This window comes from Corylus avellana, chromosome 2, assembly GCF_965113065.1.
Source record: "Corylus avellana chromosome 2, dhCorAvel1.hap1.2, whole genome shotgun sequence".
Classification (NCBI taxonomy): Eukaryota; Viridiplantae; Streptophyta; class Magnoliopsida; order Fagales; family Betulaceae; genus Corylus; species Corylus avellana.
The window spans coordinates 28,897,148-28,922,067 of NC_142491.1; the positions used below are offsets into that span (position 1 = coordinate 28,897,148).

The 24,920-nt window shown below is 40.6% G+C and overlaps 1 protein-coding gene across 1 annotated transcript in view; it reads left to right on the forward strand.

The window, feature by feature from the left end:
* Positions 1-24,159, forward strand: part of LOC132166067 (UBX domain-containing protein) — a 25,298-nt gene extending 1,139 nt beyond the window's left edge. The window contains exons 2-10 of the mRNA XM_059576822.2: positions 851-978; positions 1,075-1,188; positions 4,003-4,198; positions 4,411-4,488; positions 4,578-4,646; positions 21,855-21,998; positions 22,230-22,332; positions 23,234-23,502; positions 23,798-24,159. Of these exons, the coding sequence (XP_059432805.2) occupies positions 851-978; positions 1,075-1,188; positions 4,003-4,198; positions 4,411-4,488; positions 4,578-4,646; positions 21,855-21,998; positions 22,230-22,332; positions 23,234-23,502; positions 23,798-23,962 (1,266 nt within the window). The 3' untranslated portion in view covers positions 23,963-24,159. The remainder of the gene's footprint in view (positions 1-850; positions 979-1,074; positions 1,189-4,002; positions 4,199-4,410; positions 4,489-4,577; positions 4,647-21,854; positions 21,999-22,229; positions 22,333-23,233; positions 23,503-23,797) is intronic.
* Positions 24,160-24,920: the final 761 nt, after the last annotated feature.

The following is a 24,920-nucleotide window of genomic DNA, read 5'->3' on the forward strand; positions in this document are numbered from 1 at the left end:
TGTTAAACTTTTCAAAAAACTGTTTTTTTTTTTTTTTTTTTTTTTTCGCCAAAAACAAAAACACACTTTTCTAAAAGCATTTAAGAAATGATTAACTTTTCAAAACACAAAACACTTCACCAAAAACAGAAACACTTTTCAAAAAACAAAACACAACATATTTTCTAAATACTTCTTACAACTTCTTGTGGGAATATTTTGGGAAAACAGATGCTTAGTTTTTCAAGTGTGGAGGCTAACTTATTGCTTTAAAAAGGAAAAAAAAAAGATAGAGAGAGGTGGCCGCACAGCCACACCAATAGAGGAGAGGGTCGTTGTGCATCAACATCTATCTTGGTAGGTGTTGGGGTGGCCGCTTGGGCACTCCAATAGAATAGAGGTGGCAGTGTGACCGCTACTCTCATCTGTTGAGAGTGGCTGTAGCCACTTTTTCTCTTTCTCTCTCTCTCTCTCTCTCTCTCTTTTTTGTCTTTTTTATAAGTAAGAACTAAATCTCACACCTGAAAAATCAGCTTGTGTTTTGTCAAAATAAGTATGTTTAGTGTTTTTTTTTTTTTTTAAACACAACACTTTTCAAAAAGTTTACCAAACAATTTTCTTAAGTGGACCCCCTCATAAAATACTTTTCAAATATGGACTCCACCAAAAATGTTTCTCAACTTTCTCTGACATTAAAAACGTTTTTGAATCAAAACACAAAAAAACACTTTTCAAAACACTTAAACAAACACAACCCTAGTTTCTTGAACTATTGAAACTGTTTTGTTTTCTTGACTTCCAATATCCTCTAATTCACGAAGCATTAGTATGTCGTTGTATGGAACTCAATGATGGAGTCTTCTTGGAACAGGCCACAAGTTGGAAGCTTGATGAAGCTATTCAGCTCTTCTTTGTGGGTAATGATGGTGGGCAAGTGGTTACATCTTCACAGTCTCCTCCGGCAGAAGATACGAATTATTTGGCTTATCAAAATGCTGGGTAAGTTTAGAAATTTAGTTAACATATTAATATCAGTTTTTCAAATGCTACTTTATTGTTTTATGTTTTGACATTCACTTTTGTTTATTGACTAAGTAATTTGGAAAGGGACACGGTAAATGAAAATGATGGACAAAATGAAGGAGATGAAGTGCGCCCCCCTTTACCTGTTATAAGGGAGGCTCTTTATGATGATGCAATGTTGTATGGGTAAGTTTTCTTTTTCCAGCATTCCTTTATCATTCAAATTGAGATATTTCTGTACTTTATGTTTGATTACTTGGGTGCGCCCTTTGGTTTTTAATGAATTCGATAACTTACTATAAAAAATTCTTTTTGAAGTTGTTTGACTCGTGTCCATACCTCATCACTGCCAATTGATGCTATGTTTGTTTTTTTTTTGGTCCCTTGCCATTTTGAAATCTCCTGAAATTTAATTTGGCTTTGCATTTGCATCAGCAAGGCATCAAGACATTCATTTGTCACTATAGATTTAGTAAATTACATATAGAACATTCATTTGTCAGTCGAGTTGCATATAATAATTTCATCAATTTACCATTATCCTTACTGTTCTTTCTTTAGTGTTGGCATGCTGCACATGGGGTATGTTGATGAAGTTCAGCAAATGGATAATTGGCTTAAATGTGACTTATTATTTTCTCTCAAGGTTGTTTGTGTCATGTTTGTAAATATTTTAGATTTATTTTCTTATTGGTCTGTTAATGTTTTGGTAGTTGTAGTTTTTTTTTTGATAAGTACGGTAGTATATGTGGTTATTACTATTTTTCTAATGAATTTGCTATGCTAGAGATGTTGAGGACGATCTTTTGTATAACTTTTTTTCCAACTTCAGCTTGCATTTGTTATGTTTGTGTGGCAACTTCAAATGGTGGACAATGTTGCACAAAGAAATTGTCTAGGAATCATCAATATCATTATGGGACATGGTCATGATACGATATGTATAAGATGATACTATAATTCTTTATAAATGAGGGTATTGGCATGGATCAGACAACTAATAGATTATTATTATATGTGTTAGGTTTATTTAACGTTTTCCTTCAAAAATAATTTTTTTGATAAGTAATCAACCAATCTCATTAAAAGCGTAAGGCACCCCTAAGTATATCGAAAGTATACAAAAGGAACCACCTAACTAAAAAAAGGTAAAAAGAATAAGAAAATCACTATAATTAATCGTTAGAGACGATTCATAAGCAGCAGTCCATAGATACAAAGTTTTAAAGAAAAAAGATCTCAAAGTAATGTGAAAGCAATAATTAAGAAAAGAAGTGTTTTGACCTTATAAGGGAAAATCATGTATTTTAGAGACGATACATAAGCAGCAGTCCATAGATACAAAGTTTTAAAGAAAAAAGATCTCAAAGTAATGTGAAAGCAATAATTAAGAAAAGAAGTGTTTTGACCTTATTAGGGAAAATCATGTATTTTATGTTGATCTTTGGTGTGAATTTGCACATATGGAATTTGTACATGTTAAAACTAATAAAATATATACAAAAGTCAAATGAAAATCAATGAGGATAATATCTTCCTATGAATGCTGGGTATCTTGATTCCATGAATTATGGGCTTGGATTACTATGTTATTCCCTTTTCTTCCTTGCAAACTGATGGTTGAAGGAGGCAACAGTTTGAAACACTAAGTAGTAAAGGTGAAAGGGTTCACCTTTGATAAAGATATTAGCCATTTGAGCAGACAGGTATGAACTTAAAATGGAGACTACAATTAACTACCAAATCATGAAAAAATCAACAATATCAACAACCAACTGAGTAGCATTAAATATCACAATGAAATTTCGGAGGATAATGTAGCTCTTTGTTAAGATCATGAAGAAGATAAGATCACAACAATAGCTCAGAAACTGTAATTGCAAGTGCTTAGCGCACTGTTGGCTATTATTTTGTATCTTGAGACATAAATCATTTAACTATGAGTAGTAGGACAACCAACTCAATCGACTCAAAGAAGGCTATAAGACTGTCCTAAGACCTAAGTCAAAGAGGCCATTGCGAATGGTACCATTAAGATACTGCAATATATGTTTACAACTTGCATATTGGCTGGAATGTGAGCCTGCAATCCTAATTGATTGGTTAACGTAGTTTGGACAAGTCAAAGAGAGATATTGGAGTGAGTTTTTTTCCAATTAAGTGATATATATCCAACAAGGAGCTTGATCATCTGAATCACCAATTGCATACTTGCTAATAGAATAAGAGTTCATATTCTCTGAAGGCATAACCTACAATGTTTTACAACTATCTTTAAACAGTTAAACTAAAATCAACAATAGAAGAAAAAGAAAAGGAATCAAGAGGTGAGTGGTATGAAAGGCCTAGAGTGAGGCAGTGTTTGGTGGTTGTATGAGACTGGATGGATGCAAAAGCAGATGGTGCTAGTAAAACCTCTTATGACGAGTCTTGACCCATGGACATGGAGTCATTAAAACTGGCGACTTTGGTTGATCGTGAGAGTTAGGAGGAGAAGAGAGAGAGAGAGAGAGAGATTGTTGTTGAGCGCTAGCGGTGCGGTTGAAATGGAAAAGAGAAAGATAAGTTTGATAGGGATTTAGGGTCTTATTTTTGTGAGCCCTTTTTTTTTTTTTTTTTTTTTTTGTTTCCTATTTTCCAATTTAAGTGGTAGTAGTATCCTTCCTGTGTCACGACTATATCCTCTCGTATCATGACTGTATCCAAATTCAAATTGTGTCTAAAATTCAATTTTTTATTTTTAAATTGTCTGACACATTGGACACATGCTATTGTTTTCAAGCCATATTTGTGTTTGACACATGCAAATTTGTTGGTATGTGATGTGTTCCAGCTACTATGTTTTTGCTTGTTATTTGCTTCTATTCTACGTTTTGTGCACCTATCCTATTATTTAGTTGCAGCTTGACATGCTATTCTTGTTTTATTTATTGCATCTTGGGCCAGTTTATTCCTTATCCATTCATTAAGTTGTGTAATTTCTTTGACATTTTCATATAGAGCATCAAGGATGGGAATTGCATCTCGTGAACCAAGTTCATTAGTTGCATTCCGTAATTTTGATGAGGAAATGAAACGGCCTGAGGTTTGGGAATCGGACCAGGGCACTTCATCTACATCAGATAATCCTCGAGATAATCTTGCTTCTTTATATCGTCCTCCCTTTCATTTGATGTTCCATGGGCCCTTTGAAAAGGTACGTGTGTATGCATGCATGCTATAGAAGTTAATCTTATAACAGATGAGTGATCATCACTAGTTGTATTGGGATTAAGTAATACTAGCTTTTTGTGTAAAGATATAGGCTTTTGTTATGGTCTTTTGGGGATGTAAACCTGGATCTTTGATCTTGATCTATTTCAGTGCTTTTACTACTTTGCTTTTCTGTACACTTTTCTGCAAAGGCAGGCAAAAGATGCTGCTTCTGTCCAGGACAAATGGCTCCTTGTTAACTTGCAATCAACCAAGGAGTTCAGCTCTCATATGGTATTCTTTTAATACTCTAGTTTGTCTTTGTTTTTATTGTTTTTATATGTCAGCATACTCATTTGGTATTATTATATTGCTTTGTGAAGCTTAATCGCGATACATGGGCAAATGAAGCTGTTTCTCAAACTATTGGTACCAATTTTATTTTCTGGCAGGTCCGTATGATGCCTTGATAGACTTTAGTGTCCTTTCTTTTTAAAGAAGTAATTGGCCCCAAGGGGACGGGGAAGGGGAGGTTTAAACTAGTAACCTCTGCTTCATGAGGCTTGGTCCCCAGTTGATTGAGCTACCCTCTTGGGGTTTGACTTGAGTGGACATATATGTGCTTCTTTTCACTTATTGTTTATTTAAGAAATGCTGTGATGTTTTGCATGGTTGCCACAACGATTCCCGACACTTCCAGCATAACTTAATGAATTTTTATTGAATGCTTCTTCTAGCCTTACTTCCCAAATGTATTTTATCTTGAAATTAGTTTATAAAGGATGTTCTGTTTGACATGGCTTCTGATGTGATCTTGTTGTTTGGGTACTTGTGGAAAACCCTTGCCAGCTTTGCTTGGAATGTCTTTTTCTGGGTTGAGGCCAGTTTTTATAATCATTGTACTGATTCTTAAATTATTTCATTTAAGTGGATTAAATAATTGAATGAATTGATTTGCATCTTTAAGAGTTGCAATTTCATTAAAAAGCTTAGAATGTTGTCCTTAGCTTTGCCTCACTTGGGAAAATGGTTGGATGGAGGTGTAATCTTATCAATCAAAAGGAAAACATTAAGGGCTTGTTTGGTAACACTTTTTAGGACAACTTTTTGTTTTTTAGTAAAAAAGAAAAAGCATTAACCAAGAACTCGACACACAAAACACTCAAAACTATTTTCACCTTTATATCACATTATAACCAAAATGCAAAAAACATCGTCTAAAAGGTTTTATCAAACAAACCCTAAAATGTCTTGGAACTTTGATTTTGGAGAACATAACCTGGTGTAGTACAAATATGATTAGTGGGAGAAACTTTTTTTGATGCCATTTGGAGACTAGAGAATCAAGCATTGCGTTGAAAGAAAGAAGGGGAAGAGTTAAGAGTTGAATAGCCTTATTAGTAAGGTTATTAATTAGTGTTTGGGGGTTCTTACTTTTCTTAGTTTTTCTGTTTTTTGTGTCCTTTTTGTATACTTCTTGTATGCTTTGGGGCGCCTACGCTTTTTATAAAAATTTTCTGATTATCTATCAAAAATTATTAGGCTGTGGGAGGCAAATGTCAAGAGACAAACTGTAGAAGGCAGAAAAACCTTCGAATAGTTAATGGTTTACTCTTTGGCCAAATCTAATAAATATGCTTTTTTATAAGTAAATGGAATTCATTAAAAAGCGCAAAGGTGCAATTCCAATACACAAGAAGTGTGCAAGAGAAACACCTAACCAAAAAGAGAACAAAAATCTAAAAAACATGAAAGCTAGAAAACTGAAAACAGCCAATGGCATCCGTCCATTATTAAAGGGTATTGAGAAAAAAATGCTTTAATTCAATTACTGTCCTCTCACGGTATTCAAAACTACAATAATTAAGATCTCTCCAATTGCACCATAGCAAGTAGGCTGGAACCATCTTCCATATTATTCCACAATAAGAACTGCCAAACGATCCTCTCCAACGGGCAAAGAGGACTACCAATCTTCTAGGCATGACCCAATCTACCCAAAACTGAAAATAGCATTCCATAAAGTACAAGTAATCTCATAGTGGAGTAGGAGATGATTAATTGATTCTCCACTCTTTTTGCAGTTGCAACACTAATCTACTTCCATGATATGCCACTTAGGTTATTTGTAGTGAGGATCTTCTCGAACGCTATCATCCAAGCAAAGAGCGCCACTCTCAAAGGGACCTTATTTTGCCAAATGCTCCTCCAAGGTAAAGGAGTACTATTGTGGGGAAGTAGAACATTGCAGAACGATTTGGCATCGAACGAGTCTCTTGAAAGGGACCCAACAAAACTTGTCTTAACGTTCGACTGATGAAAGTTAATAGAAAATTCCAAAGGATCAGCCATAGAAGCATCCTTAAATCGAGTAATTTTGAATAACCTAGGAAAAGCTACCGTAAGGGTTAGATCCCCATACCATTCGTCATACCAAAATTTAATCTTGGAGTTGTCACCCACCATAAATCTTGTATGGCTAGAAAACTCCCCCTACCCATCCTAATATTTTGCCAAAGACCCACCCTATACGACACATGAACTTCATTCGAATACCTCCCACTCGAGCTGCCTTATTTAAGATCTACTACCACGCCCCATAGAGCCTTCTCATGAACATTGTGTCATAGCCACTTCCCCAATAGGGCTCAGTTGAACATAAGTCAATTTCGTACCCCCAATCCCTTGTCAAATATTGGAGAAATTATCATAGTCCAGCTTCTTAGGAGAAACGTGAACTCCTCACCAACACCACCCCAAAAGAATTCCCGTTGTAACTTCTCTGTGATTGGGGACACCTACAGTGAGTGGAAAAAGAGGCAAAGTATGCAAATTAAATAGAGTGCTCTTAATCATGGTAGTCCTCCAACCCTCTGACAAATATATTCTCTTCCAACCAACCAATTGATGTTCTATCTTCTTAATAATGCCATGCAAAATAGATTTGTTCTTAAAATAGACCATACAACCCAAAGTACCACTGCAAATTCTTCCAACTAATCTAACTAGTCGATTCATCCCATAAAAGACTTCTATCTTTGTCAGTGTTAGGACCATAAATGCCTACAAAAGCCCAAGTAAATTGATCTCCAACATTTCTAAAGTGCATGTGCACAATTTTTTCCACCACTTTCCTATCCCACATGACCAAAATTCCATCGCGACCCCTTGAATCTAAACAATAGCAATCCACATGATGGCAGTCCCACAGGCTCTGCACAATGCTACAAGACATATTTTCTAGTTTAGTTTCCTTGATACGAATAACATCTGCCTTCTAATCTCTACGCAAATTTCTCTCTTAAGGCGCTTATCCCTGTTATTCAACCCTCTTACATTTTAGGAATACAACTTAGGCTTCATAAATAATTTAATGACCCCTCCCCTTAACTATGCAACGACTAGAACTGCCACCTTTAGAATCATAATTGAAAGAATTGGATGCCCACTCCTAGTGAAGACTACTTTTAATGGCATTAAGCAAAACCACAATATCCTCTTCAAACCCCTCTCACAATAAACTGACATAATGGCGAAAGTCCTTCACCTTCTACTAGACCCAACTTGAAGTTGTCCCTCTACAATCAGAATTAGCATTCGCACTAGGGCTAGAAAAACTTTGATACCTGACAGAAATGGAGATGGAAAACAAGTACACAATTCACACTCAAATGACAGATAGAAGTTCACCACCCAAGAGATAACACCAAAGGGATATATAATATCACCACCCAAAGGATTATAACAAGGGATATAGAGAATTCAAAGTTGAGAAGCTCTCTTCTCTCTCATCCACTCTCGCTTGGGTACAGGCGCATGGGTGACGCGTGTTCACTGTTTGGGTGTCTAGCTTGTTAGTTGTTTGGTTAGCGTTATGGCTACTTCGAGAAAATGGATTGTGGAGTCCAACACTTTTGAGTTACTGATTAAGAGGGGGCTTTAGGGGTGAGGTTTTTTGAAAGAAGTAATAGGAAACAAAAAACCATCTTTCTGCAGAAGGATGAGGTGCTGTGGTTGGCACGCATTATAGAGGACTTGGTGGCAGTGGATTCTTCTGAGGTTTTTTGGGACCAATCTAGAGCAGGATATCCACGGATAATCACACAGAAATGTGCTAATAGACATGGGCGGTTCTTGACAGTAGAAGAATATGATGGTAGGCATAGGAGTGGCTCGATCATTATACCAGAAGGACGTTATGGTCAAGGATGGACACGTCTCATATCGGAGGTACGTCTGGCTAAGTCTGTTTTGTGTGAGTCTAGGGAAGTCAGGGAAGTTAATAAGAATTACGATAAAGGAGGGAGAAGAAGGAGCTATGTGGAAGTTTTGGGGTCTTCGCTGCAGTCGACAGAGGACTGTTTCAATGATTTCGTTGAGCCAATAGCCAGGGTGCCAAGGTGGTTGAAGGAGGCTTCTACAGAAAAGGATAAGCAAGTCCAGCTTTCAACTATACAGGAGGAGGGTTTGCACAAGCCCTCAATTCCGGTGAGATTGGTCAGTTGCGGTATGGAGGGCCTGGTGAAGAACCAGTCCTTAGGTGGGGAGGAAACGTGCAACCTACAGGTAGGGGAGCCACTGGGTGTCCACAGCGGAGCTCCGGTGAGCAGGTTTCCATCTCCGGCGAGCAGGTTTCCGTCTCCAGCGAGTAGGTCGATCACCACGACGAGGCTGACAGCTTCGATTTGTGGTGCTGATCACGTGAAGGGATGGGAGGGGGTAGGTAGCCACGACGTGCAGACTTGGTTTCGTGTAAAAGAGGACCTAATTAATGCTAAGGAGTCTTTGGGAAGATTGAGAGGCGAGGTGGACGTGGTCTTGACAGAATTGTAAGTGCGATCAGAGTTGTGGAGGGCCTGAGTGCTCTTCCTAGGTCTGGTGGGTATTGTGATTATGGGCTAGCTGGTGGGGACAAACATAAGAAAGGAATGGCCCAGCCCAAGAAGGCTACTAAGGGAAGGCCCAAGCATGGAAGGGGTGTTCAGCCGATAAAGATGTATTTTAGGAGGAAGGGTGCTCGGCCCGTGGAGAAAGGGGAGGCTTTGGTCAGAGGACCAAAGCTGGTTGGTGTGCCGGTCAGTTCGTCGGGAAGCCCATTTGCTCCGGTGGGCATCGCCGGCAACTCCGCATGCCCCGATGGTAGGTCGTTGCACTGCGATAGGGAGGCCCACACCGGTTCTGTCCTGCAGATCGTCTCTACGCCTCCGGCAAAGGTGCCGACAGAGGAAGCTTCGTCCAGTGGGGGGGCGGCGAGGAAGATTCCGGCAGGGGATGGCGTTTTGGGAGATGTTTTGATGGTGGGTTCTATGAGCAAGGCTACGGCGATGCTGGAATTAAGCGTCCAAGCATTGGGTTCTCCGGTTGGCGCGTCGGACTGTTCGACGGGAGGGCCAAATGCTCTGGTGGGGGTCGGCGGTAGCTCTGTAAGTCCCGATGTTAGGTTGTTCTGCGATAGGGAGGCCCACGTCGATTCTGCCCTGCAGATCGATTCTTCATCTCCGGCAGAGATGCCGGAAAGGGGAATTTTGCCCAGTGAGGGGGCGGCGAGGAGGTCTCTGGCAAGGGATGGCGTTTTGGGAGTTGCCTCGATGGTGGGTTCCATGTGCAAGGCTACGGCGACAACGGAGTTTAGCGATCAAGCTTCGGGTTCTCCAATTAAGGCGTAGGGGCCTCATCCCAATCTTGCTGACCAAGGTTTTCTGAAGGGGGACTCGAGCATTTCTGGTCTAGGGATTCTGGGTAAGCAGCCTGGTAAGGGGGTATCTCTGGAAATCTATGGGTTTGCTGCCGGTGACAGTGAGGAGGCCGGGAGGGGAGGTTCTCTGGGGAGCAACTCCGGTGAACAGCCTATGGGTTCTGTGCTGGGTATTCTGGGTAAGGAGCCGGGGCTGTGCATATCACAGCTTGATAATTTGGGTGGAGTTTCTAAAACAGTGGAGGGCTCTATTTCCCAGGAATCTTTTGTGCCAGATTCTGTTCAGGATGAGCAGTTGGAGGTGCAAGAGAGGATTTTTATCATTGAGGCATGCAAGGAAGTTGGCCTATCTTGTGAAGGAGAGGAAGGAATGCTTGAAGAGACCATTGGGGTACTTATGGCTGACAACGAAGGCAAAGAAGTGGAGAGGGAAGTGTGCACTCCTGCAGTCAAAAAAGGTAAGAGGGAGCTTATTAACTTGCAGTCCTCTGTCAATTTTTTGGAGTTTTTGTCAAGGGACAGGAATAGGGGAGGGTCAATCGTGTTAAATCATGAAGCTAAAAATTTTGTCATGGAATGTGAGAGGATTGAATGAAAGGGAAAAGAGGTTGAGGGTTAGGAATTTGCTTAGAAGTTGGAAGGCAGATGTTATTTGTTTCCAAGAGACGAAGATGGACTTTATTTCGTATAACTTAGTGAGGAGCTTATGGGATGCCCGTATGTGGAGTGGTGCTTTGTTCCTTCCATTGGGGCATTTTGCTCATGTGGGACAAGAGGGCTGTAGAGATGGTAGATGTAGTGTTGGGAAGTTATGTGGCGGCTTGCTCCTTCAAGAATGTTGAGGATGGCTTTGAGTGGGCGTTTGCGGGGGTGTATGGCCCTAACAGAGTTAATGCTAGGCGTTTTCTTTGGGAGGAGCTGGCAGGGGTCATGAGCTGCTGGGAAGTGCCGTGGTGTATCGGTGGGGATTTCAATGTCACCCTTTATCCTAGTGTAAGGTCGAGGGGAGCTCATTCGCGGTCGGCAATGAGGGATTTTGGTGAGTTCATATCGGAACAGGGTCTCATGGATCTTCCCTTAGTGTGGGGGATTTCTACTTGGTCAAATAACAATTCTTGGTCCAGGCTTGACCGCTTTCTTGTTTCTCCGGAGTGGGAAGCCCGCCACCCGTATTTGCGTCAGAAGAGGATGCTTAGGGTTGCTCCGACCATGACCCTATTATTTTGGACTGTAATTCTCATGGGGGAGGCAAAAGGCCTTTCAAATTCGAGAATATGTGGCTCAAAGTGAAGGGTTTTGTGGACAAAGTGCGCAGTTGGTGGGACACGTATCACTTTCAGGGCACTCCGAGTTTCATTCTTTCCAAAAAGTTGCAAGCGCTAAAGGGGGATATTAGGAGATGGAATGCTCAAGATTTTGGCAATGTGGGGGTTTGTATTAAGGCTCGTATGAAAGATCTTAAAGCTCTGGATAGGGTGGAGGAAGAGAGAGGTTTATCCACGGAAGAGATCGAGAAGAAAAGGGTGCTTGCTAGGGAGTTAGAAATTTCCCTCCTTCAAGAAGAAATCAGTTGGAGGCAAAAATCTAGAATCCGTTGGTTGAAAGAGGGTGACAAGTGTACCAAATTCTTCCATCGGATTGCAAATGCCAATCGAAGACAGAATTATATTGAGTCTCTGAACATTCATGGCACTGCTATCTCTGATCAAGAGGCTATTAGTAGTCATATTACTCGCTTTTATGAGACGCTCTTCACATAGACTCTCAGTTGGAGACCGAGGTTGGATAATCTTCACTTCGATATGTTGGAGGAGGAAGAGTCTTCTAGTCTGGAAGTTCCTTTTGAGGAAAGGGAGGTGTGGGAGGTGATCAAAAAAATGGATAGGGATAAGGTTCAGGCCCGGATGGTTTTTCTATGGCTTTCTTCCAGGATTGCTGGAAGGTGATCAAAAATGATATCATGGCTGTTTTTGTGGAGTTCTATGATCGAGGCAAATTCGAAAAAAGTCTCAATGCTTCCGAAGTCACATGGAGCTTCCGATCTGAAGGACTTCCGTCCTATTAGCCTTGTGGGGGGGATTTATAAGATTATTGCGAAGGTTTTAACCAATAGAATGAGGGGAGTCATGAACCAGGTCATCTCCAACCTGCAGAATGCCTTCGTCAAAGGTAGACATATTTTGGATTTGGTGCTTATTGCCAATGAATGCCTGGACAGCCGACTCAGATCTGGGGATCCCGGTCTCTTGTGTAAGTTGGATATGGAGAAGGCTTATGATCACATGAATTGGAAGTTTTTACTCGACTTATTAAAAAAGGTGCGGTTTCGGTGAGAAATGGTGCTCTTGGATTGAACATTGTATCTCGTCGGTGCGGTTCTCGGTGTTGATCAATGGTTCGCCTTCCGGATTCTTTGGGAGTTCGCGTGGGGTTAGACAAGGTGATCCCCTTTCGCCTTTCTTGTTCATTATGGTCATAGAGGCTTTCAGCAGGATGATTAATGTCTCTATTAGTAGGGGTTTCATCAATGGTTTCTATGTGGGTGCCGGTGAGCATGAGTGGGTTTCTGTCTCCCATCTTCTCTTTGCTGATGATACGTTGGTGTTTTGTGGGGCAGCATCTGAACATGTTAGATTTATTAAAGCTCTCATTATTGGCTTCGAGGCGGTCTCAGGGTTAAAAGTTAATTGGGCCAAGTCTGTTTTGGTCCCAGTTGGAGATTCGGTAGAGATGGATGAGTTGGCTGGTGTTTTGGGTTGTGGTACTAGTTCTTTGCCCTTGAAGTACCTGGGCTTCCGCTAGGGGCGTCCTTCAAGCAGTTGGCTATTTGGGATGACATGTTGGAGAAAATTGCTAGAAGGTTGGCCCTTTGGAAGCGTTCATATTTGTCCAAGGGGGCAAGGCTCACTCTCATCAAGAGCACCCTATCCAATCTCCCCACCTATCTTTTGTCTCTCTTTCCCATTCCTATTTCCGTGGTGAAACGCATTGAGAAGATTCAACGGGATTTTTTATGGGGGGGGGTTCAAGGATGAGACTAAGGTCCATTTGGTCAGTTGGCACGAGGTATGTTCTCCGATTGCTAAGGGAGGTCTAGGGATTCGGAGCTTGCGTCTTTTTAATCAAGCTCTCTTGGGGAAATGGTTATGGAGATTTGCAAATGAGGAAGAAGCTTGGTGGAGAAGTATATTGGTGGCGAAGTATCGGGTGGTTGGCGTTCTAAAGTTCCTCGTGGTACGCATGGGGTGGGGTTATGGAAACACATTTGTGGGGGTTGGAGGTCCTTTCGGGGTCACTTCAGATTAGAACCTGGTTCGGGGGGGAAGGTCAAATTTTGGGAGGATTGTTGGTGTGGCGAGTCGCCTCTCAAGGATGCCTTTCCGGGTCTTTTTAATATTGCTTGCAATAAGGATGCTTCCATTGCGGATATCCGGGAGTCTGTAAATGGGATGGTTCATTGGAATGTTACTTTCACACGTAGTATTCATGATTGGGAGGAGAGGGCCTTAGCCTCGTTCTTCTCGCTCTTGTACTCGTCTTCGATTCGGGGGGAAGGGGAGGACCGGATGTGGTGGATTCCTTCAAGAAAAGGGAAGTTTGAGGTACGCTCATTCTATAGGATGCTTGCCTTTAAGGAGCCTAAGCACTTTCCGTGGAAAAGCATTTGGCGCACCAAGGCTCCTTTGAGAGTGGCGTTTTTCGCATGGTTGGCCGTCCTTGGGAAACCTCTCACGTTGGATAATGTTCAGAAGAGAGGTATCATTGTGATTAATCCATGTTGTATGTGTGAGGCGGATGGGGAGTCCGTGGATCATCTCTTTCTTCACTGTGGGGTTGCGCGTAAGTTGTGGGATGTTATCTTCTCTCGCTTTAACATGTGTTGGGTTATGCCTAGAAGCGTTAAGGAGATGTTCGCTAGTTGGTGGGCGGGCGGTAGAACCTCTAGTGCTGTGGTATGGAAGATGGCTCCCCTTTGTCTTCTTTGGTGTCTTTGGAAGGAAATGAATGCGAGATGCTTCGAGGATATGTCGAGGAATCTTGAGGACCTTATTCATTTCTTTTTGTACACTTTATTCACATGGACTACAGGTTGGCTTGTTCTTTTAGTGATCAATTTTTCTGATTCTCTTCTTCTTTCTCCCCGACTTAGTCGCTCTCTTGTATACTTCCTGTGTACTTGGGTTGCGCCCCTCTGCGCTCTTTAATGCATTATTACTTATCAAAAACAAGGGATACAGAACTAGAACACTCACCACTCTAAGGCTCACACCAAAGAGATACAGAGATATAAGGAGAACTCTCCTCTCAAAAACCAAAGGCTGGTTTTTTAACACAATACTCTAGTCTGACCTACACTTGCAGACACAAGTATTATATAAGCTTAGAACAACCCTCTAAGCATAGGATAAGCATCTAATGAAGTTAAACAAGTAATAATGGCATGAAACAATCATTAATTTGTGGGGCAGCAGACAAGGGGATAAACAGCCACCTTAATGCGTATTCCCAAGTAGGCTGACCACTCCAGTTGAAACCGTCATAACTTTTGACTTGCGACTCCAAATGATCTAAAACCTTTTTAGTTGGAAAGATAAGATTTTGAACTTCAAGCTAGACGTAGGAATGCGTTTGAAATGATGAAGTAATGGATGGCTATGATGTTTTTGAACTCACTAGAACTCTCTAGACTGCATCAGGATTTCTTCAATTTGGGCATTGGCATTCTGTTGGGCTTGTGGACTTATTTGGATTGAAGCTTGGGAAATTGTTAATGGACTCTTGCTGGACACACCTGTGTCATACTCCTTCGGTTAATGAGGACTTGCCGTCAAGTCCGTGGTCTCTTCGATTTCTTGATATGGTGCTAAGTCACATATATTGAAAGTGGCAGATACACCATACTCTTCGGGGAGCTCAATCTTGTAAGCATTTTCTCCAATCCGTTGGAGCACTTTGAAAGGACCATCTGCTCGTGGTAGGAGCTTAGATTGCCGTTTCGCTGGAAAAAGTTCTTTTCGAAGATGAATCCATACCAAATCTCCTTCTTTGAAAACCATTAGCTTTCTATGCTTATTGACCTGTGTTCGATCCTTCTCATTTTGCTTCTGAATATGACCTCGAATCTGCTCATGCAACTTCCCTTGGCTCGCTCATCAGCATTGCCACTAAATTGAATGGTTGTAGGAATTGGAGCCAAATCAAGAGGGCTAATGGGGTTTAGGCAATAGATAGCTTCTAAAGGACTACAACCAGTGGTTTGACTAGTAGACCTATTATAGGCAAATTCAGCTTGGGCAAGCAGGAGATCCCATTGACGGATGTTCTTTCCCACAAAACTCCTCAAGAGGTTTCCCAAACTCCGATTAACAACTTCAGTTTGACCATCTGTTTGGGGATGGTATGCAGAGTTGAATTGGAGGATAGTTCCAAGCTTTCGCCAAAGTGTACGCCAAAAATGACCAACAAACTTGGAATCACGGTCGGAAGTGATCGTTTTGGGAATGCCATGAAGCTTGATTATCTCCCTGAAATACAAATCAGCAACATGAGATGCATCAAGAGTTTTGTTGCAAGGGACAAAATGGGCCATCTTTGAGAATCGGTCAACCACCACCATAATGGAATCTTTGTTCCTTTGGGTTCTAGGTAAACCCACAACAAAGTCAAGACTAATATCCTCCCTTGAAGCATTTGGAACAGGCAATGGGATATATAGTTCAGTGTTCTGTTTGCGACTCTTTGTGAGGTGGCAAATTTGACATTGCTTCAGGTGCCGCACAGCATCTTGTACCATCTTGGGCCAAACGAAATTCTCCTGTACAAGAGCTAAAGTTTTGTCTTTGCCAAAATGACTAACAAGACCTCCTCCATGGGCTATTTGATAATGGCTTCTCTTAATGAACATTGGGGAATGCATAAATTGTTGTTTTTGAAAAGAAAACCATCTTGCAGCAAGAAATGGTTGTTAGGACCATTATAACATTCCTTCCAAGCACAGCCAAAATCAGGATCATCTTTGTAAAGTTTTTTGACAACTTCAAACCCCACAACCTGCACTTGCATGGTATTAAGTAAAGAGTGTCTTCAACTTAAAGCATCAGCTACTTGATTGAGTTTACCTGCCTTGTTCTTGATTGAGAATGAAAAAGCTTGTAAAAACTCACTCCATTTTGCATGTCGTGTGTTGAGCTTCTTTTGGCTGTTCAAGTACTTCAAAGCTTCATGGTCAGAATGAAGTATAAATTCTTTGGAGAGTAGATAATGACACCAATGCTCGAAGGCACAAACAAGAGCGTATAATTCTTTGTCATAGGTGGAATATTTCTTTCGGGAGTCATTGAGCTTTTCACTGAAAAAGGCAATTGGCTTGCCTTCTTGGCTGAGAACACCACCAATTCCCAGATTAGAAGCATCACAATCAATTTCAAACACTTTGTAGAAATCTGGAAGCACAAGGACTGGTGCCTCCGTTACTTTCTGCTTGAGAAGTTCAAAGCTCTTTTGGGCTTCTCCCGTCCACTTTAACATTCTTCCCTTAAGGCATTCTGTGATGGGAGCAATAATGGTGCTGAAGCCTTTGATGAAACGCCGGTAGAATGATGAATGTCCATGAAAGCTTCTGATGTCAAGAAGGGACTTGGGAATAGGCCAGTTGGTGATTGCCTCAATTTTGCTGGGATCCATCATGATTCCTCCTTGGAAACAACATAGCCTAAGAACACTATGCTATTTGTGAAGAAACGACACTTCTTTAAGTTGACATACAACTTCTGCTCTCGTAGAGTTTGAAAGACTTGTTGAAGCTGCTCCAAATGCTGTTATGGAGATTAGCTATAAACTAAGATATCATCAAAGTAAACAACAAATTTTCCCATAAAAGGTTTAAAAACATGATTCATGAGACGCATAAATGTACTAGGAGCATTAGAGAGTCCAAATGGCATGACCATCCATTCATAAAGACCATCTCTAGTTTTAAAAGCTATCTTCCATTCATCACCATCTCTCATGCGAATTTGATGGTATCCGCTACGAAGATCCAAGTTGGAGAAGACTGTGGCTCCATGAAGCTGACCAAGGAGATCATCTAGCCGCGGAATGGGAAAGCGATACCTGATGGTGATCTTGTTCACTACCCTACTATCGATGCACATACTCTAAGAACCATCCTTCTTTGGTACTAGAAGTGCTGGAACAGCACAAGGACTCATGCTTTCTCTCACAAGGCCTTTGGTGATCAATTCATCAACTTGTCTCTGCAACTCTTCATGCTCTCTTGGATTCATTCGATAGGCTGCCTTGTTAGCTAGAACGGAACCTGGAACAAGGTCAATGTGGTGCTGTATGTCTCTCATGGGTGGAAGACCCAGTGGAAGCTCTTCCGGAATAACATCAGGAAATTTCTCAAGAACTGGTTGTAAGATAAGAGGAATTTCAATTGGGTCTTTCTTTTCAACTACCACTAGAGCATACCCTTCCCCACATTCTGTTAAAACTCTCTCAACTTCACATATAGAAAGTAGATTATTACCCTCCCCTTTAGAAGGTTTAGGTATAGTCAACATTCTTAACGGAGCTAAGGTAATTTTGGTCCCATCTTTTTCAAAAGAATAAGTGTTTTTGAAACCATCATGAAAAGTTCTTCTATCTACCAAGCAATATATGACATGCATCCATAGGAACAACGTCACACAAAACTTCATCTTTGTAATTCTTCCCAATAGAGAATTGAACTAAGCATTTTGTTGTTACCTGGATATCATTGCCCTTTTTAAGCCCTTGAAGCTTGTAAGGATGGGAATGAGGTTTTGTTTTCAAGTTGAGTTTCTCCACCATGGTTGTAGACACCACATTCTCACTTCTCCCATCAATGATGACATTACACACCTTGCCACTAGAGGTGCACTTGGTGTGGAAAATATTGTTCCGAAGCCAATCTTCTTCTGCGTAGGTGGATTTCAAGATCCTGCGAATTACAAGAGACTCCCCTTGATCTGCATATGTCAAGTCTTCCTCAGGCTCTTCATCAACTAGTTCATCCTCATCATCTTCCAAGTCTTCCTCAACAAGTGAGATTATCTTGCGATTTGGACAATCAAAAGCAATATGTCCAAAACCATGACATTTAAAGCATTTTCTACTTGAGTTAGAAGTATTGGAGCGATTTGAACCTGCTGGAGCTTCATTCTTGGCTGGTTGTTTGGCTTCACGCTTGGCTGGTTTGGCATCTACATTCTTGGGATATGGAGTGGTCTTGGCAGTAGAACTACTCCCCCAGTTGGTGATTCCTCCTTGATTGAAAGGTCGATAGGTACTCCTGCGCCCTTCCTTCAATTGTCTCTCCACCTTGAGTGCTAGCTTACAAACATCATTGTAAGTCCAATAAGGCTATAACTGAACAATATTACCGATTTCAGAATGTAAACCTACAAGGTAATGGGCTACCATTTGCTCTTCCGGTTCTACAATATCACAACGCATCATAGAATGATCAAATTCCGCCGTGTACTCCTCCACAAAAAGTTCGTTATGCTGAAAGTTGTGGAACTTAAGAAAACCATCTTACCGATAATGATCTGGCAAATACTTCTTCTTGAGAGCCTTCTTCATCTTTGCCCACGTCACAATGCGGCTTTTCCTTTCACGTTCTCGCTGTTTCTTAAGGTGCTCCCACCAAATAGAAGCATGCTTTCTCAACTTGATGGCAACAAGCTTCACCTTGTGGTGTTCTGGAACATCTTTTTAATCAAAGATTCGTTCAATAGTGTTAAGCCAATCAATGAATTCATCAGCCTGTATTCTTCCTTCAAATTCTGGAATGTCCACCTTGACATCGTAATGGCATTGAACACCATGAAGTCTTAGGTTTCGAGGATGAGGTGGAGTGCTGTCACTTGAGGTGTGACTACGAGCTTGGTGAAAAAGATTAACACTCTCTCCATCGTCGCTGGAATCTTCATTCTCCAAGCCATCATGTTCAGAGGCTTTAAAATGTTGTAAACGTTCTTGGAGCTGCTGGACTTGTCTCCTCAAGTTGTCCATTTCGATATCTCGCGGGTCTCTTTGTGGAGCTGCTAGGGGCTGGTTAGCCTGAGCACGACGACCACGAGCAACCATAGAAATCAAGACTTAAGCAACCTTAGCTATGATACTAATTTGATACCGAACAAAAATGGGGATGGAAAACAAGTACACAAATCCTCACTCAAATGACAGATAGAAGTTCACCACCCAAGAGATAACACCAAAGGGATATAGAATATCACCACCCAAAGGATTATAACAAGAGATACAGAACTAGAACACTCACTACTCTAAGGCTCACACCAAAGAGATACAGAGATACAAGGAGAACTCTCCTCACAAAAGTCAAAGTCTGGTTTTTTAACACAATACTCTAGTCTGACCTACACTTGCACACACAAGTATTATATAAGCTTAGAACAACCCTCTAAGCATAGGATAAGCATCTAATGAAGTTAAACAAGTAATAATGACATAAAATAATCATTAATTCGTGGGGTAGCAAACAGGGGGACAAACAACCACCTTAATGCGTATTCCCGAAAAGGTTGACTACTCCACTTGAAACCGTCATAACTTTTGACTTGCGACTCCAAATGATCTGAAACCTTTTTAGTTGGAAAGATAAGATTTTGAACTTCAAGTTAGACTTAGGAATGTGTTCGAAATGATAAAGTAATGGACAGCTATGATGTTTTTGAACTCACTAGAACTCTCCAGACTGCATCAGGATTTCTTCAATTTGGGCCTTAGCATTCTATTGGGCTTGTGTACTTATTTGGATTGAAGCTTGGGAAATTGTTAATAGACCCTTGCTGGACACACCCGTGTCAAACTCAGAGGCTTACAGAAAATGGGATCCTCCCAAGTGTACAATTCTAGTTTCGATCAAGGCATGCCATTCTCTTCTACACAAAACACACCATGGCTAGCAAAGGCAAACGAATAAATAACACTCGAAGAGGTAACATCTCCCACATTGAAAACATGCCTCCTCTCCCCAAACTGGATACAATGTTCTTTTCCCAAACCAACATTGAAATCAACCCCCACAACCTACTCAAAAAACTCTTTCACCGGGGTATGAATCAAAGCTTGAAATTGAGACCCTTTTCCCCCTTTTTACCACCAATGCCCAATCCGTATGTTTATTTGATGTTCTGCCTTATTGCCAAAAAGGTCCCCGTTAAGTAAATTGGTTTGTTCTTACCCTAAGATCTCATCTTTTGCAACCAATCCACCCAAACCCATAAATTTAGACGCTAGTGTTTGCATTTAGATCGTTGGGCCGGTTGGAGCCTGAAAACCCACCGAATCTGGGAGCATCCGCATCAGAACCAGCAACATGAAGGCCTTTCTGTTGGCCAAATCTGAGCTTGAAGAATGAATGGAAGGGTGCGACTAATTGCCTGTTGGTGAGCTCTTCGACAAAATGTTGTTGGCGAGTGGGCTCATTTCACCGTCCTCTGAATGGTCCCCACTAGGCTTGCCTCACTCTCTGACCTAGAAAAATTGAAGCCCACATCCAAACAATTAATAAGCCATTTTAATTCGTCAATGCTCCAGGTTGACTCGCACGTCACGAAGGTGACAATTGGCTTCTCTAGCGACTCTTGAGTCGCTCCTATCCTGTGCAAGAAGAAATTATGGGATTTACATTTGGACTAACTCCTTGACCATTAGCACCTCGTACCTTCAAGGTTGCAGTGACATAGTTGACAGGCAGTAATTGGCAAGGAGAGGAGCATTGTTGTTCACTTCCCCAGCCCAACCAAAGCCTCCTTGTATGATCTCTGAGAGCCACTTCACCCGACGCTCCCATGGTCGCTGGTGGTCACACCACCATACTTTGCAATGGCTAACCGCGAAATGCTTCCCCTTCTTCCTTTGCCATGTTTCCGCTGCTGGAGGGCATTTTGAAAAGGCTAGGAAAGTTTGCAATTCTTGAGCAAAGCCCGACCAATCCCTACTACCTTTGGCTTCCAAGATGACCTCCAAGCCTCTCCATCCCCCTCCTGCATACTTTGCGACTGCCAAAAAGTGACCAAATTTGTTCGCAAAACGTTGAGCAGTAAATGTTTTGTTCCCCACGCTAGTGAACTTCATGAACTCTTTCCTGCCCTCTGCTTGGGGCAGAGACTCCATAGTAGCCAACATCCAAATCACTGCCACTTTACCGAGGACTAGACAAACCCCTACTTCTCTCAAAAACCCACAGGACCAATGCTCCATCCTCAAACAACTTAGCTTCAACATAAAACCAACTCACATACCCCATCTAAAAGAGTCGAAATGAGAAACTAGAACTCCTATGTCATGGAAACCAATAGACAAACAAGAAATGTCGGGACACGCCTGTATGTGCCAATGAGGGAGGGAGAGAGAGAGAGACGAAAGGTAGAATTGGGACCAACCAAGAGTTTGGTTCAATGTTGAATAAATTGTTAAACACAACTCATTTCAAAACTACGCTTTTATAAATTACTTGGCTAATATGCTGAAGTTTTAGGCAACAGGATCTTGTTAGGGGCTCTTCAGAGTTGAATCAACTAGATGGCTTCATGTATCTTTTAGGAAGATAAATTCGATGCCTGCAAGGAAAAGAACTTTTGGGAATGGCACGGTTTGGATGGGCAGGTCAACTTTGTCTAATTTTTAGGCATTTGGTTAGCATAAAAGTGTAGACATTGATAATTGCACAATTCAGTTTGGTTGGTTTCCATTGGATGCGCACCTACTTGATTCTAGAGTACTTAAGATGGCTCAAATTTGCATGACCTCCATGATAAGTTTTTAATTGATTCAATAGTTGTGAGAATGTTGACTGCTGCTTTTGCGTGCTCCTTATGGTAGACTTGGAAATTTTGGATCAGCATCTTTTGTTTCTGGTAACATACTGTGATTTTGACTTAAACACTCGGATCTTGTTTTGCAAATACAGGTGTACGATGATACAACTGAAGGCAGAAAGGTTTGCACATATTATAAATTGGATTCCATTCCTGTAGTCCTCGTCATTGACCCCATTACTGGTCAAAAAATGCGCTCCTGGTGTGGAATGGTTCAACCTGAGCGATTGCTGGAGGTTTGTGTTTCAGCAATGTGTATTCTTGTGTTTCAGTAGCATGACTTCATAAGATTTGTCCCATTTGGAAAAAGGGGCTAAAGCTGTTATATTTATAGCAAAAACTTGCACCCAATACTGGTTTATGACGCATTGCTGATCTCTAAAGCTGTTATATTTTTAGCAAAAACTTGCACCCAATATTGGTTTATGACGCATTGCTGATCTTAGAAACTGTCCTTTCAACTGTAGGATCTGTTGCCTTTCATGGATGGTGGCCCAAAGGATCATCACATAACTCTGTCTAACAAACGTCCAAGAGAAAGTTCTTTGACTTCTCGACAAAAAAGTAAAGGTATGCAAGGGTTTCAGTTCTCTGACTCCCACAAAATGAATAATTAGGCGATAGAGCTTCTCTCTATTTTCTGATATATTTAATCTGATAGAAGATCAAATGTACAATTGATAAACTGATAATAAAATTGCTAGTGTAGTCCTCAATCTTATTGTGGTCTAATTTTCTCACATCCAAGTTGTCGATGAGCTTCACCCAATGGAAAGCATGCTATATGGTAATCAGATTAGCATAACGGAAAGAGAGAATTTCAAGACTTTGATGTTTTGATGTATTGATGACATATTCTTTGTCTGATTTCAAGTGCATTACATAGTTTCTTTTAAGTTTTGGGTTACGATTAGCTTGTAAGTGATGCAGAACCTGCAAAAATCACAAGGTGAAAGTAGGGAAAAGAGAGGATAAATAAGCTAAAAGCAGGGAAGAAAAAAAGAAGCTAAAATGGGGGAGAAAGAAAGAAGCTAAGGGGGGAGAGAGAGAGAGGCGAATCAATTCCACATTCTTCATTTCATCAAAGTCTGCCTTCATTGGAGTATAAAACGCACTTAAATAGGCTAACAACAAAACCCTAATCGAATTGACTTTGGGCAAAGCCCATTGATTGAATTACAAAAATACCCTCGACTCTTGAAATTAAATAAAACATGAAACTAAATACTAATAACTAAACTAACTAATAGGACTTAAATAAAACTACATGGACCAATTACTAGAAAAAAAAAAAAGGGTGGGGGAGGGGAATAGAATTGATCTCTAAAATTAAGTGAGACTAAATTAAAGTAAAATTTGTGTCTTGCCCCTTCGTAAGGGTTGTCTTGTTGTAGAGAGAGATTCCAATTTCTTCTTGTAATCCTTTGGGTTTCTTCCCTGATTCAACCTAATAATGCAATGGTGGTTGTAGATGAAACAAATGAAGAAGATGAGGAAATGCAACGAGCAGTGGCAGCTTCTATGGAAAGCATGAAAGACTCATGTGGGGTTGCTGCTAAAGACAAAGATGCAAGTGTGACTGTTGCTGGGGAGGAAGAAACATGCTCCACGAAGAAGCTGACATATCCACCTCTACCTGAAGAGCCCAAGGGTGACAGGAACCTCCTTTGCAGGGTTGGATTCCGTCTTCCAGATGGACGCAGAGTCCAGCGAAATTTCTTCCGCACTGATCCAATACAAGTAAGAACTTTTCTGAAGCTCAGGTTATGTTGCATTACTCATTCTTTTACCCAGTTTTACAAATTAGTTGGTCCACATCTTCTGTTTTAAATTTCGTGGATGGTCCATTTCTTAATGGTTACTATGGCATCTTATCCAGTAACATTTTCCCCTTTTTTGATTGGCATTGCGTGTGATTTTGTTAATAGCTTATTCAACATTCCTATTGAGTGGACGCTGAATTCTCTTGACCTTGTCATGCAGCTTGCTATCATCAAAAATTAAACTCCTCACATTTGGTAATTTTGTTTGGCAGCTGCTGTGGTCGTTTTGCTATTCTCAACTAGAAGAAGCTGCGACAAGGCAATTTCGCTTGACACAAGCGATCCCAGGAGCATCAAATTCTCTGGATTATGATAACCAATCAACCTTTGGGGAGTCGGGGTTGGCCAATTCTATGATCTCAGTTACTTGGGACTGAAGAACGTCTTCTTGGGGACTGTTTGTGGAATTTCTTCAACTGGTAGAATTGTGCATTGCAGAGTTGTGGTTAATTATTTGCTTGCTTTCTTTGCTTTTTGTGTAACTCCCAATTTAAAATGATGGTAAAGCTTAAACATACTTTAAGCGTAATTATGTAAATACTCTTTATGTAGGGGACATGAATTTCCTGTTGTCCATGCTCTCTCTCTCGTATTTCTGTTGCATAATTTATTATGCTGGGCCTCATGCCATAGAATCTTTTGATTATAGTTATAGATTTCTTTCATTTCTCAACAACAAAAAAAGGTCACAGCTGTGGCTGTATTATTATCACAGTAATGTTCCATCATTTCTCAATTCGTTTTTATATGACAAGAGAGTGTATATATTAATTAAGATTTAAACGTGGTTAGTAGCCTTCCTATGCAATCTCAAATCATATGTATATATAATAGCTTGCGACATGTGGCATGAACCCATCATATTTTTGTTCTCTCTCTATCTCCTTTTTTCTTCTATCTCAACGTCTATTTTTTTTTTCCAAGTCTTTCACTCTCATTCCACATCTCTCTCTCCACACTCCAACATTAACATCTCTTTCTTCTCTCCACCTCTTCTCTTTCTCCACTTTTCAACATTAACAATAACAGAATCTATTAGCTTAAAAATTTGGCTTGAAGGTAATTATTTTTCTTAACTTTTTATTTTTTATTTTTTTATTTTTTATTTTTTATTTTTGGGTGTGTGTAATGTACTCCGATTTTCAAGCATATTTTTAAGGGGGTTTTTTTTTTTTTTGAAAGCAATGTAAAACAAATCGATACTAAATTAAGCACCCAATACATTTGACAATATATCAACCTTTGTTATATATATATATATATATATATATATATAAAGAAATATTTGATATTATCATTAATCATTTTATCATATGATATAATCATATGAAACAA